This window comes from Notolabrus celidotus, chromosome 18 (genome assembly GCF_009762535.1).
Source record: "Notolabrus celidotus isolate fNotCel1 chromosome 18, fNotCel1.pri, whole genome shotgun sequence".
NCBI lineage: Eukaryota > Metazoa > Chordata > Actinopteri > Labriformes > Labridae > Notolabrus > Notolabrus celidotus.
The window spans coordinates 31,483,511-31,498,363 of NC_048289.1; the positions used below are offsets into that span (position 1 = coordinate 31,483,511).

At 43.5% G+C, this 14,853-nt stretch overlaps 1 protein-coding gene across 1 annotated transcript in view; it reads right to left on the bottom strand.

Moving 5' to 3' along the window:
* Positions 1-14,430, bottom strand: part of LOC117830419 (brain-specific angiogenesis inhibitor 1-associated protein 2-like) — a 59,856-nt gene extending 45,426 nt beyond the window's left edge. Inside the window, exons 1-3 of the mRNA XM_034708528.1 lie at positions 14,173-14,430; positions 4,339-4,400; positions 1,943-2,014 (exon numbers count right to left, since the gene is read on the bottom strand). Of these exons, the coding sequence (XP_034564419.1) occupies positions 1,943-2,014; positions 4,339-4,400; positions 14,173-14,215 (177 nt within the window). The 5' untranslated portion in view covers positions 14,216-14,430. The remainder of the gene's footprint in view (positions 1-1,942; positions 2,015-4,338; positions 4,401-14,172) is intronic.
* Positions 14,431-14,853: the final 423 nt, after the last annotated feature.

Consider the following 14,853-nt stretch of genomic DNA (forward strand, 5'->3'; position numbering starts at 1 on the left):
TTTCTTTCTTTCTTTCCTCCTTTTTTTCCTTCTTTTTTTCCCTTTTTCCTTTGTCTTTCTGTCTCTCTTTCTTTTTCTCTCTGTCTTTCTCTCTCTCTTTGTTCTTTCCATGTTTCCTCATCCTTTGTTTCCTTACTGGTTCATAAAGCACACCTGCTGCAGGTAGAGACCAAGCTAACACTGAGCCCCTCAATCTATAAATAACAACGTTGTCATGGTCACTTGTCCTGCCTGCTGTCCTCTCTCTCTTCACCCGTTCTCTGTGCGTGTTTTGAAAAGTGCCGATCAAGTGAGGACTTACGTTTATGTTCCAAGGAAGTCAAATTGATGACAAAACCGATGACGTACAGCGAAAAAATCACGCTGATTGGTTGAATTTGCGTTGATAGTTGCGATCGCGAAATCGCAACTTCCTGGAGGGACTGGTCTAAAGGTAAGAACACACTCTGAATACAGGATCAGTCTGTGGTTGGCAAGTTATTCATGCTGATCAAGTTCTTCTGTGGATGATACACTGATTTTTGACAAAGTACCTCATATAAACTTTAAGCCTTTTATAGATAACCTATAAAAGGCTTAAAGTTTGAGTGCAGCATTCATTCTCTTAACTCTTAACCTGGGACTAATTATTGATGTGGACCTTTCATTCAAAGTGCACGTCAAAAACCTGATCTCTAAATCTCCCTTAGAGCTCGGGAGCTTCTGATGTCAGCTACTTTCTCTCCTGTACTTGATTATGGCGATGTTGTGTACATGTGTGCTTCATCCAGCTGCCTACAGACCTTGGTTCCGGTCTACCACTGTGCTCTGAGGTTTATCACTGGTTGTAGCCGCCTCACCCAACACTGGGAACTGTACGCTAAAGCTGGCATGCCTTCCTTAAATGTAAGGATGCATACACACACTGGATGACTCTGGTTTATAAGGCTCTACTTGGCTTGGCTCCTACTTCTTTATGCACTTTTCTTCAGAGAACTAGAAGCAGCTATGCCCGACGATCAAGTGACATTTTGGATCTTTCTACTCCTCGTGTTTGAATGAAACAGGAAAGAAAGCATTCAGTTTCTCTGCTGCCCCCTCTGCTTGGAATGCCCTCCAATCTCAAAGGCTTGTATCTGTTTAAATAAAGGTTAAACAGATAACCTTCATAAAACTTATGCAAAGTAACACAGGTCAAAGCAATCCAAATTCCTACTACAGCTAGCAGGAAGTGTGACGCCCTTTCTGCAGCTGGGAAACACCAAAGACTTATTTTGCTTTATTTTGATCATCTTTAAAAGGTACATGCATTGATTTTTGCAACTAAGGGGCAACTCCAGAATACTTTCAGCACTTTTAAAGAGCTTCTTCACGAGCTGTATGCTAGGGGTTTCTGTAATTATGTGCCTGAAGACCAAAGACAAACATTTGCATTGCTCTAATTCAGTCAGACAACTGACGTTTCAATTGTTTATTATAGCATGAATACATATTCCTGTTTGGCGCCCAGGCTCCGGCCTCATCACTCCCTGCAGGTAAGTTTACATGCAGACATCGAGGAGTGATGAGCAAAACATACTGAACACCCTCAGAGCCTGCAGGTGGATGCTGGGGTGGCGGTGGGGACGAAAGAAAATTCAGCAACAGGCGTGCAGCAGCAGAGGCGTTGACAAGCAGAGGGAGAGATGGGAGATTTTCCCAGTTTAAGTAGACCGCCAATTTGAGAGGCAGAAGGCGTGATTGGATGATGGTTTTGAGAGTGGGACATGTGACGTGTATAGCAGTGCAGATCGAGTTGTCTGCCTGAACTAGCTCGCAGGCATCGCTCCATTTCTGGCATATCAAGGGATATTGATTCATGTGTGCTGTCCTTGTTCAATAAACTCCATGCATATCTGCTGCAGAGTGACATGACACTTCTGTTTCTCTCTGTGTAAGTGCACATAAAGATGGCGGCTCTCACGTTCAGGTAGCGTGCATCCAGCTCCACCTTCTTCTCCAGCTCCGTGAGCAGCTCGTTGTGGAACGACTTCAGCTGCAAGAAACACAGGAAACACAAACAAACCTCAGAGACAATGCAGCGAGCACAAAGTGAACTACACCACAAGGAGGCACAACCACAGAGGAGGATCTCATCACAATGAGACGGGGCATTGTTGTGGTGCGAGGGTGACTTAACGGGATGTGTTTGTGTCTGCCAGCGGAAACGTCACACCCTAAAGGATGAGGGGAGGACGTCTGGTATGTAAATGAAAGGCAAGAGTTCATCTGTTGTGTATTTGTGTGTAGTATGGATGCCTCATTCTCTGTGTGAGCAGGATGACTCAATGAAGAGACTCTAAGAGGCCAGCAGACGATATTTTAAATGCATTTTATAAAGCTGCTGCTGCATTAAAGCTCCAGCAGAAAAAAGCATCAGTTTGAGTTCTGCTCTGTGGTATACATCATATCATCATGGCCCCTGTTCTGAGGCTTCCATTAGCCATAAGGATGAGACGATGCACCGTTTAGTGCAGAGATATCTTCTTGTAGATGACTCCATGTCCTCTCTTAATGCGGTCTAAATTGGCCAATTTACTCATCAGAGTGCTCAAACATTCAGGGAGGTGAATTTAGAAATGTTTTCTGGTCCGTAATGGGTTTAATTTTCAGATCAGATCAGCAGTAAACAAAGTAAGTGGAGCTGCAGCTCTCAGAGGGAAGGAGGTACACTCAAGGAACGTTACCCCTGAGCTACGTGCGTTTCAACCGGTGGACCCAGGGTCTAAATTTAGTTCAGGGGTAGATAATCTCCCCCTTAAAAAGCCCCTGCAAGGAGGTTAGTGCTTTTCAAAGGTCCCAGGACTTTCAGGAGGCAGGGCCTGCAATGCTGATCGTGTCTGATTGGTAGATTAACCTCAGTGTTTTTATTCCTCCCTCCGTCCACAATAACATCACACACATCTGTGATTCTCTTGATTTCTCTTTCTTTCATTAGTTTTTATTTGTTCTATCTTTTTTGTATGTGTGTGTACTTTTCAAAAGAAGAAGCTGTGATTCTCTTGATTTAGCAGCTTGTAACAGTAGTCTTCTCTCAGCCCACCGTGAATGCGTCTCTCCTCCCGGTGTTCCGGTTTTAAAAGTGACCCTGTAAACTGGAGACCTTCAGCTGAACGTGTCAGTGTTTGTGGAGTTTACACAGCTGTTGAAACACAGAGGGAGTTCCTGGGAATGCAAACTAGTTTAGTTTTTATTAAGATTTCAAAATATCCTCATCAGATATTTAATGATGGTCTAAAGACGTTTATGAGGGATGCATCCTGCTGAGAGTCTCCAGTTAACAGGGTCGCCGTTTGAACCAAAACACCGGCCGATCTCTGCGATCACGGCTTTTTGAGTTCAAAAGGATTTTAAAGCCGTGTTGAAACGTCTTTGCTACTCGCGCTTATCTCCTCTCACGTGTTGATTCATTCGTTGCTTTTTACATGTTTTTAACCGCAGGCGCAAAATTTTCACTTCTTTAATGTTTTACTGCTTTTGGAGCACAATTTCAAATTTGAGGATTTTTTTTTTCGACAGGCTGTGGGTCAACTTTTTTTTTGTCAAATTTTTTTTTGTCAAATTTTTTTTGTCAAATTTTTTTTTGTCAAATTTTTTTTGTCAAATTTTTTTTTGTCAAAATTTTTTTTTGTGTAAATTTTTTTGTCAAATTTTTTTGTCAAATTTTAAAAAAGAAATTGTCAATTTTTTTTTTTTTCAAAATGTTTTTTTTCAAAAAAAAAATTTCAAATTTTTTTTCTAAAGGATTTTAAAGCCGTGTTGAAACGTCTTTGCTACTCGCGCTTATCTCCTCTCACGTGTTGATTCAGTGAATCCATCTGTGATGAAATATAGCACCATCTAAAACAGCGCCAGCTGAGTCTCTTCATGCTAACAGGCTAACTGTTGTGTTGCTCATAATGATACCTGCCTGTCCGTCTGCTTCTATGGTGTCATCTGTGATGAATGGCATTCCTCTTTGTGTTACTGCCCTCTACTGCTCTGGTGGTGTAGTGCATTTACTTGTTTTTTCTCCATACGTCACTGGCCTGATTTACACAATCTACCCGGGACTTCAGCCCATGCTCGAAACGCAGACAACAATGGGGGCACAGGAACCTTTTAGTTCAGGGTAAAGTAGTTCTGGGGGCTAAAAGACCCCTGAACTCTTGGTGGAAATGCACCTTTAGAGATACTCAAGTACAGTAATGTGCATGCATTTATTCTGGCGTGGGGACTCCAAACCAACAGGCCCACAATCTGCTCCTTCCACAACTCCAGGCTTTAGAAGCGCTGATTTTAGCAACACCACCACCGCCACCACCACCACCACATGCTCACCATCTCTTCAAGCTGGATCTGGATCTGTCTGTGCACTTCAGCCATCTGAAAGAGCACCTCCCCTGTAGAGAGAAGACAAAGAACAGGAAGACGATGAACACAACGAGGAAGAGGAGCCAGAGAGAGAAGAAGTCTGTGACAGCTACATACATCGTGCAAAAAAGACCATGCAGCCACACGGAACAGATGAGAGACAGGTGCATGGTGGCAAGACGGGAGGAGGAGGACACGATGGACAAGATGAAACACTGTCATGATGCAGACGGAGCACATACGACTTATAACAGAGTCAAATCAAAACAGAACAGAGAAGATGCAGAATGGATAAAAACTAGAAGCTTTAATCTACTGAAAGTTTAAAAACTAAAGCCAAGAGTTTTTATGTTTCCAAGAGATAAACACAGAGGAGCAGAATGAAAACAACGTCTGTAATCATGTTATCCATCATACGCTGCACTACGACAGAACAAGAAAGAAACACCAAAAAGCAGAACCAAGAATTCAAAATCAAGGCTAAAGAAACGACGAACAAAAAGAAGAAAGTAAAGGATGATTCATGCAGCCAAGGAGGTGCGTGTTGTTTTAAAGATACCTACATGCTGCCTCTTCTGAATATGCAATGCGTTGTAAAAAAAGGAACAAAAGAACTAGTTTGAGCAAAGAACAGAGGGAGAGAGACCTGGAGAGACAGTGACAGATCAAACTACCCCAAACGAGACACACAGAAAAAAAACACTCAGACAGGAAGTTAGTCAGACCCTCAACATCTACACACCGCTGTCCAGCCAAACTTTACATCCACAACATCAGGTTATATGTTTCAGTTCATTCAACCAAGTGAGAACGTAACGGTGAAATCAGACCTCGCTTTGACTTACAACATCAACATCCTGTCTCACACCTTCGATTAAATCTTTATCCTACGAATTAACGTGATATTCTAGCAGTAGTTGAAATCCCATCCACACAGAGAGTTTGACATATTGGCAGTAAAGGAAGTCAGTGCATGTGTTTCAGCTGCACAGCTCTGACCTCTGGATACTGACGTTGTTGATCGATGTCTAAAGGATGGCGATGATAGTAAGATTTTAAATGACAGTGAGGATGAGCAGCTGACTGTTGTGCAGGATGTTGCAGGATTGCATCTCATTGCCTTCTTTAAATCTCTTAATTTGTGACTGTGATGCACTAGAACTCCCAATTTTACCAAGAATATTCTGCTAAATGTTGCTACACACTGTACCTTTAAATATTACACACTGTGCCTTTAAATACTACACACTGTACCTTTAAATACTACGCACTGTGCCTTTAAGTTCACACACTGTACCTTCAAATGCAACACACTGTACCTTTAAATACCACACACTGTACCTTTAAATACTACACACTGTATCTTTAAATACTACACACTAGACCTTCTCAATGCTATACACTGTACCTTTAAATACCACACACTGTACCTTTAAATACCACACACTGCAACTTCAAATACTACACACTGTATCTTTAAATACTACACACTAGACCTTCTCAATGCTACACACTGTACCTTTAAATACTACACACTGCACCTTTAAATACTACGCACTGTACCTTTAAATACTACATACTGTATTTTTAAGTACTACACACTGTACCTTTAAATACTACACACTGTACCTTTAAGTACTACACACTGTACCTTTAAATACCACACACTGTACCTTTAAATACTACACACTATACCTTTAAATACTACACACTGTCCCTTTAAATACTACACACTGTACCTTTAAGTACTACACACTGTACCTTTAAATACCACACACTACACTTTTAAATACTACGCACTGTACCTTTAAATACTACATACTGTATTTTTAAGTACTACACACTGTACCTTTAAATACTACACACTGTACCTTTAAGTACTACACACTGTACCTTTAAATACCACACACTGTACCTTTAAATACTACACACTGCACCTTTAAATACTACGCACTGTACCTTTAAATACTACATACTGTATTTTTAAGTACTACACACTGTACCTTTAAATACTACACACTGTACCTTTAAATACTACGCACTGTACCTTTAAATATAACACACTGTGCCTTTAAATACTACACACTGTACCTTTAAATACCACACTGCACCTTTAAATACTACACACTGTACCTTTAAATACTACAAACTGTACCTTTAAATACTACACACTGTACCTTTAAATACCACACTGCACCTTTAAATACTACACACTGTACCTTTAAATACTACTTTTTGCAGCTTAAGTGGAAGCCTCTTGAAAAGCATCTTATCATGGTATCTACAAGAATGAGAAATCAGTGTTGTGTAAAGAGTTTGAGGATTAATCCTTGATAATAAAACTTAACATGATTTTTCACACTCTAACCCAGGAACATTGGGTATAAGACTTTAGAGGTTCCTAAGTTATCAGCCTGCATGTATATTATCCAGGATAAACTCTAACTGGATAATGTGTTCGGTTCAGCAGTTAAACACTCCACAGCTGCAGAAGCCCCGCCATGCACAGAGAGCCAATTTATCCCAAATGAGCCCACTAATATGCATTAATGGCACTCATCTGCCTCTTGCATAACGTCTGCTGACATCAGGTACTGCGTGACGCTGTGGAGCACGGAGGGAGGGAGGGGCGTGTGCGTGGGCGGGTGTTGGAGGACCTGTGGACACCGGACAGTGGGCAGTCAGAGGGGACGCTGCGAGAGTGGGCCGACTGAACGGGATTAATGGGCTTAATGGAAGTGCTGTGGTCATGCAGGAGAGACTCAGGTGGTGAAGAAGGGATTTAGGAAAGGTCAGAGGAGGAGGAGAGGGGGGGGCAGAGGTGGAGAGGAAGTGAGTGTTTAAGTCCCGGGGTTTACTTTGGAGAGCTGGGACTTCACTCGAGGGTGAGAGGAGCAGAAATAGACGTTTTACTCCGATAATGGATGGATGAGGTTTCCACTTTCTCAAACTAACTTCCTTCATCACTCTCTCTCTCTTTTGCCCTTCATCTCTCCTTTTATTCTGCAGCTGTGTTACCCTGTGTGGGAATCAGAGGGTAACACACAATATATGATGCAATCTAATGCCACAAATACCAACAATCATGACAACAGCATGACACGGCAAATCTGTGATTGAATGCAGAATGCAAAATGCTCATTAGCGCCATCTCAAGGAGGCAAAAAGTGGGACCCTGATGAGTCAGATTGGAAGGTAAATCTGTTCAAAGAGGCGTTTTATTTTGAAATTCAGACACCAATAGTTGGGGATGAAACAATCGTCCTTATCAAAACAGGAAGTTGGTGTATTGCCATTCGAGATGCTGCAAAGAGACTCATTTCTAGGTCATTTGAACGAAATGCTATGTTTTGTTGTTTGCTGGCGCGTGGCGATGACGTCCCAGACAAGCAGCCGGAATTGAGTAACGTTTAAAGCTAAGGTTGGTGTTCAGATTTAGATCCACTTCTTGTTCTCCTGGTTAAAATGATCTTTGTGTCCTGATGGTAATCAATACATAATGTGTTCTTAAAAAAGAGGTAAAAAAAGCTGCCATCTACAGCCGGAGTAAACCTGGGAAAACACCAACCAATCACCGTTTTTTGGGTCCAAAATTTTAAACCAATCAAATCATGTCCTGCCGTTCTGCCCGCCTCCTGCAGAGCGTACATGTCCCCGGCGTTCACTCCCCGTCTCCTGCCTCTGCTTCCCCTGACTCTACTTCCTGCCCCTCTCGCTCCACCTCGGGCCTGTCCCCTCAGACCCGATGAGGGGCTTTGCTCAGGACTGTAGTCCGGATCAGAGTCTAAGAAGCTCTGACAAGCAGAAGACACGTTGATCTTTAATAACCGGTCACTCTCGGCCGTTACCACGCCAACCAACAAAGCAACAATCAATGTTTGAATGAATGAAGAACTTCTCCTCTTGTCTCTCCTGATGCCTTCACTGACCGTCAACACCGTAGGAATTAAGAGCATCTACACTGAACAGGTTTAACAAACAGTAGAGCTGTTACAGTGTTATAGATGTGTTATAACTTTTCTCCTGATATCGTGTCACCATGACAACTGGATAATGCTAGCATGACAGTTGTGAGTGCTAACAAGACGGAGTCCTGAGGAAATGCTACATTCAAATTCATGCTAGTTTTCCGAGACTACCAACCCTAGCTTTAACATGCATATAAAGTCTGCCGTGCTTAAGTCCAGTGCGTTATTTCCTAGTATCGATACAATCGATTTATTACCTTTTAAAACGATGTTAGATCGATATATGTCGTCTGGAAGGCCAACTTGCCGAGCACAGATCAATGAAATCGGATCACAGGAATATAAATCGATTCATTGATGTCGTAGATGAATCGTTACACCCCTTCTGAATTGCTTTGCAGAGTGTGGCTAACACCAGCAGAGCTAGCACCACCAGGAAACGTGTCTTCTTGCAGATTAACGTCCACATGACTAAGCCCGTTTACCAAGACACAACCTGCAGAGGACTTATGTCTGTTCTCTAGATCCAAATACTAACAAACCATGCTGCTTTACTGAAGGAACAGCTCCATCTAGTGGCGGGAGGCAGAATATACGACAAGCTTTTCAGGCCTGGAGCAACAAAGACTATCATGACGACGTTTGATCGTACATTCTGCACATATTACATTTTGTTCCCCCTCTATTGCCAAACAAAGAATGAATAATAACAGAAATTTTTTTAAAACTAGATCATCCTGACTGCCCTTTAAACCTTCCACAGATGTCACACAGATACATGAGGGTCCTCTGAAACATGTTGGACCCGTGAAACACAAAGCAACACACACCAGCTCCAGTCCAGAGTCTCACTCATCATCCAGCCACACATCTACTTCTGAAAATGCAGAGCGAAGCTGTAACCCTGGCGAAGTGTTTGACTGCCGCAGGACGGGGCAGAAGGAGCAGCGAGGCAGATAAATGCACTGCCGTGTACTTTCAAACTCTCCCTTTGATTCTTGGAGGGCGCCCAACGCACACTCCATCCCATCCATTAATAAACAGCCACTGGGCATCGACGGGCTACGGCAACCGGGGCTGAACTCAGGCACCTCCGTATCGCCGCACACGCACACAAACACACAGGATCACAGAGATGGTGATCTCAGCCGGGGGGTTCAGAAAACGGCGCTTCGCGAAGCCTTCAGACGTGGGAGGAATTCATACGATTGTAGTTTTTATTGAATACAGCAGATTGTGAGGGTCGTTTCACTGAGCTGCTTTCATGTGCATGTTATTACCACTGTGTTTAACTATGAACAGATTGTTTCTCTGCAGAAAGCTCAAGCACACTGCAGATGAAACTAATCTTTCATGACCGAATGCTGTGCAATGTCAGCATTAGAAGAAACTAAACTAAATGTGGATTAGGAATCAGTGTGACACCTTCCCTTTGCAAAGTGCATGACCTCAAACTTCTACAACACTACAGCCGACTCATGGCGAAGAAGAAGAAGAAGAAGAAGAAGAAGTCCAAAACATTGAGATTTGGTGAGCATGTTGTTTCTGGATGGCAGCGGATTTCATCTTATTTTTAACTGAGATTAAAAAAGAAGGATTGTGCATCACCTGGTGTAAGATATGTCTTCCCTAAAGACAAAACATAACACAATAGAGGGTGATATGACGTTGGACAGCGGAGGAGTGTCATGCAGGAAAGCGACCGCAGGTTGGAACCGAACCCCAGCCTCCCACTTGAGGTCTACAGCATCTAAACACGAGGTGCACGACTTCACCACTAGGATAAACCAGCGTTTTGTAGGACCACTGCTGAAAATACTTGAGAGGAATGGATCTGAAGCATGCTTTGCTGTAGAAAGTTAGTGATGACACTTCTTTTAAATCTCTTAAAGCAGTGTTTTCTGTAGATAATGTTGAAAACGTTGCATATCGGTTTATACATCTGTGTTGACTCTACGTCGTAGAAGCTAATGCCGATATGAGCTCTACATACTTCTGCATAGGACTGACCTTGTCCCTTTGCAATACTCTGCATAAACAGGGGTTGGCAGTGAGAATTCTATGCTCCAGTCCATGCTTGCTGGTGCACAGCAAACCATGGCGACTGATTCAGAATGTTGGAGTTGGAGTTGGAGCGGATATCATACTACAATTATTGTAAATGTTACAATGTTATTTAGCAAACTTTTATCCAAAGCGACATACATACGAGAACAAGAACAACACAAGCAAAGATCTAGACAAGAGGAAACAAGATCAGTAAGAGGAACAAAGTGCTTCAAGTCAATTTAGGTGCAGGTACTGCCAAGCAGTGTAAAGACAATGCACAAAGTAAATAAGGAACATCTACAATGAAGCAACCAAACCATTTAAGACCTTCTATTATCATCATCAACAATTAACATCACCACAATAATGACCAAAGTACCAAGTGCTGGGTCACTCCAGACCTGAACACAGAGTCCCAGAGTAGAGCAGGACAGTGTGAGTCAACTGTAGCTGGAAGACATGATCTGCCACTGGGGACAACAGTGGAGAACAGTCTAGCTAAGTGCATAGTGCTTCCTAAAGAGCTGGGTCTTTAGCTGTCTTTTGAAAGTAGAGAGGGACTCTGCAGATCCTTGTCCACAGCCTTGTCACTTCCCGTCTGGACTACTGCAACTCTCCCCTCTTCGGCCTCCCTCACAAATCCCTCCATAAACTCCAACTGGTCCAGAATTCAGCTGCCCGTATCATTGCCTGAGCCCCCTCCATCCACCACATCACTCCTGTCCTCCAACAGCTCCACTGGCTCCCTGTTCAGTTCCGCATTCAGTTCAAAGTCCTTCTGTTGACATTCAAGACCATCCACAACCTCGCCCCCCCATATCTGTCCGACCTCCTCCATGTTCGCACTCCCTCCCGCTCCCTCAGATCCTCTTCCTCCATACACCTGTCTGTCCCCTCCGCCCGTCTCACCACTATGGGGAGCCGAGCATTCAGCCGCTCTGCTCCCCGTCTCTGGAACTCATGACCACCTCAACTCAGAAACACAGATTCTTTCCCCCATTTCAAATCACAACTCAAAACACATCTGTTCAAAACCGCTTACTCCGTCTGACTCCAGTTGCTCTGTCATTTTGTTATTGTTTCTATTTTTTTCTTACCCCTTGTTAGTTTATATTGTTTTCATTTCTGACTCTGATTTTGTTTCCTTTAATGTGAATTCGTGTATATATATATTTCTATCTGTGCGGTGTCCTTGAGTGCCGAGAAAGGCGCCTTTAAATACAATTTATTATTATTATTATTATTATTATTATTAATGGAGTTGGATAATTCATTCCACCATTTAGGGTCAACAGAAGAGAAGAGTCCAGCTAGTGGTTTTCAGGCCTTGTGTGCTGGAAGCACTAGGCGCTTTTCTGAGGCTGAGCGTAGAGGGTGAGAAGGGGTGTAGACCTGGATGAGGGGTTCCAGGTAAACTGGGGTTTTTTTTTGGTAACTGCTTTGTAAAGAAGCAAAGAGATGAGATGGAGGTTATGGAATGTACGGCTGATTATTTAAGCAGGGACAGGACGGAGGAATGATGCCGTAATGTTTGAAATACAGGAAATATGACGCTACCCAGCGGACCAATCACAGGGTTTGCATTTTGGAGGAGGTGCACGACAGCTACAATGCAGAAGTATAAATCAGGCTTTCCTTTCTCTCCAACAGAAGCATAAAACCTCCCTCTGATACTTTAACTTGTCCCTGAACGTCTCACACAAAGCCTCTGCCCTTTACTGACACACAAAGTTTGGTAACCTCACACTGCACACACTCCCTCCACGGATCCGTTACACTCCTGCTCTGCGTGTATGAAACTCTGCTGCCTCTAAAGAATAGAGAAGAGGAAGTAAAGACACTCTCCACTCTGTACTTGATTCGATCAAACGCAGCCTTTGTCATTATTTCTGTCTTTCATCACACAGACGTGTTCGTCCACAGGCTAATTAAAGTCACTCTCCTCTCTCCGGAGGATCAGGGTTCAGTTAAAGAACAGCCTCTGCGTCCCTTTTACTTCACACTTCAGTGGAGCAGATGGTCAACCTGAGGTCACCCTGCAACCAGCTGCTGCAAGCCAGAGAACAAGATGAGATGATTTATTGAAGGGATGACTCTGTTTCAGAGAGTTCACACGTCAGAACGACGCAGGATGATCGCTGAAACTGCAGAGATTAGTCCATGCATCAAGGAGAGGTGAAATGATCAGCCAGATGTGATGCTAACATGTTTGTCTTTGCAGGTTTTCTTAATCTGATGGGACAGCAAGAGAGACACGAAGAGGTAGAGACGGTTGGGATGGCGTGCATCAAATGACAGCACATCAGTGTCAAACAAACGCACGATGCATCATGGACTTTGAGTTTGCATATGTGGCTACCACTAGAGTCCACAGCTCAGCTTCCTCTTCACCTGTGCATCAAATATCTTTGAGTTCTTGGGAAAATGAGACGTTTGAGGGCGTCATTTTGACATTTCAGATGCTGCAATGAACCTTTTCTGAGAGACAATGATGCATCAATCCTCTTTGCGTGAACATCCCTCGTGTTTTGGGGTTTTTTAAGTTATTTTTTGGGCCTTTTTGCCTTTATTTTATGAGACAGCTGAAGAGAGACAGGAAATGTTGGGACTAGAGAGCGGGGGAAGCATGCAGGAACCCCTGCGATGAGGACTGTAGCCTTTGTACGTGGGGCGCTTCGACTGCTAGCCCACCAGCACCCCACCGTCCCTCGTGTTTTGCAGATAAGATCCCAGAAGTAAGAGATAAGCTTCTGCAGATTCTATTATATGCTCTGACTTTTCTTTCCAGCTCGCATCTTCTTCAAAGTTGCACCAGCGTCCACCTGTTTGTGCTTTTCCATCTGTCTGACCTTATTTTAGCGATGTTGCCGTGTTCCCAGATTTCAGCAGGTACGATCGCCAAAACTCCAGAGACGAGCTCCAAACCGCTGTCAACATCCAACAGGTATCAGAGCGGAGGTGAGCACTGGTACGTATCAAACAAAACCACTTTGTCGTCACCTGGACGGTCCCCAAACTCCTGGATGTTTTTGTTTCATTGCACACATCTTAATCCAAAAAACCTCAACACCTCGCCTTGTGAAATATTGGAATTCAACCCACCGGAGAAAAGCTGCTTACTGATAATCAGCGCAGATCACAACTTTGGGAGGCTTAAGGAGGAGAAAAGCACATTGTTGTCCGTGCAGCGTGCAGCGTGCAGCATGCATGGGTCCGGATCAATTAAGGACTGCTGGTGAGAGATTCTCGCCGATCGATGGAGAAGCATCCGAAACAACAGCAGACCGGACACAAAGTCTTTCTCCTCTAACTCCAGTATTAATGAGGCTTTTTGTTATTTCCCTCCAGCGTCCACAAATAGAAATCCAACACAGGCTTTTAATTGAGTGCATGACCATTCCATCCGGCAAAACACCCCAAAATATCGAGTCCAATTAAGCCAAAAAAAACCATGTTATTGTTTCTGTAAGACTCACAAGACCATTGTTAAACCCAGGATTCAGAGGTTTACAGCACACGTGGAGAGAATCGAGGTAAGAACCCCAAAAACTGCTTTCAAAACACGGCTGAATCAAACTGGAGAATTATGGATTATGTATCAACGCTGATGAAACCACAGTGGGGTAAAGTTCACTCGCTCCATAATCTGGAATAGAATTTAAAATCCTACATCTGACCTACGAAGTCCTGAATGATCAGACACCTTCGTATCTTAAAGACCTCATAGTGTCCCGTTACCCCTCTAGAACACTACGCTCCCAACATGCAGGCCTGCTGGTCCTACCTGAAGTCTCTGCGTCTCTGATCCGGCAGGTCTCAGCCTTCATCAGATACACAAGTCTTCTATTTTTGCAGGATAAGGCTAAGGTGATTCTTGAGCCTGGTGGGACAGCTCAGGGTGTTTTAACACAAGGGGGAAGACTAATTGTGAGGTCCCTAGTCTCCTCCCTTCCCTTTTCTTCTGTTTCCCTTTCCCTGTGTGTCACCTGGAGATGGGGGTTGACTCAACCAACTTCCTGCAATCAAGTCTGCTCACCTGCTGCTAATCATCCAGCAAGCCACCCACTCTGTCTGCACTACTTAAGCCCGGCTCAGTCCTTCACTCCTTCCTCCTTCCTTCTTTCTTTATTTCTTTCATTCCTTCCTTTCTTCTCTCTTCCTTCTTTTCTTTCTTTCTTTCTTTCTTTCTTTCTTTCTTTCTTTCTTTCATTCCTTTCATTCAGTCATTCCTTTTTCTTACTTCTTTCTTTCATTCCTTCCCTCCTTCCTTCCTTCTTCCTTCCCTCCTTCCTTCCTTCTTCCTTCCGTTCATTCCTTCATTCCCTCCCTCCTTCCTTCTTTCTTTTTTCCTTTCATTCCCCCCTTCTTTCTTTCTTTCCTTCCTTCCTTCCTTCCTTCCGTTCATTCCTTCATTCCCTCCCTCCTTCTTTCTTTCATTCCTTCCTTCTTTCAATTAATCCCTCCT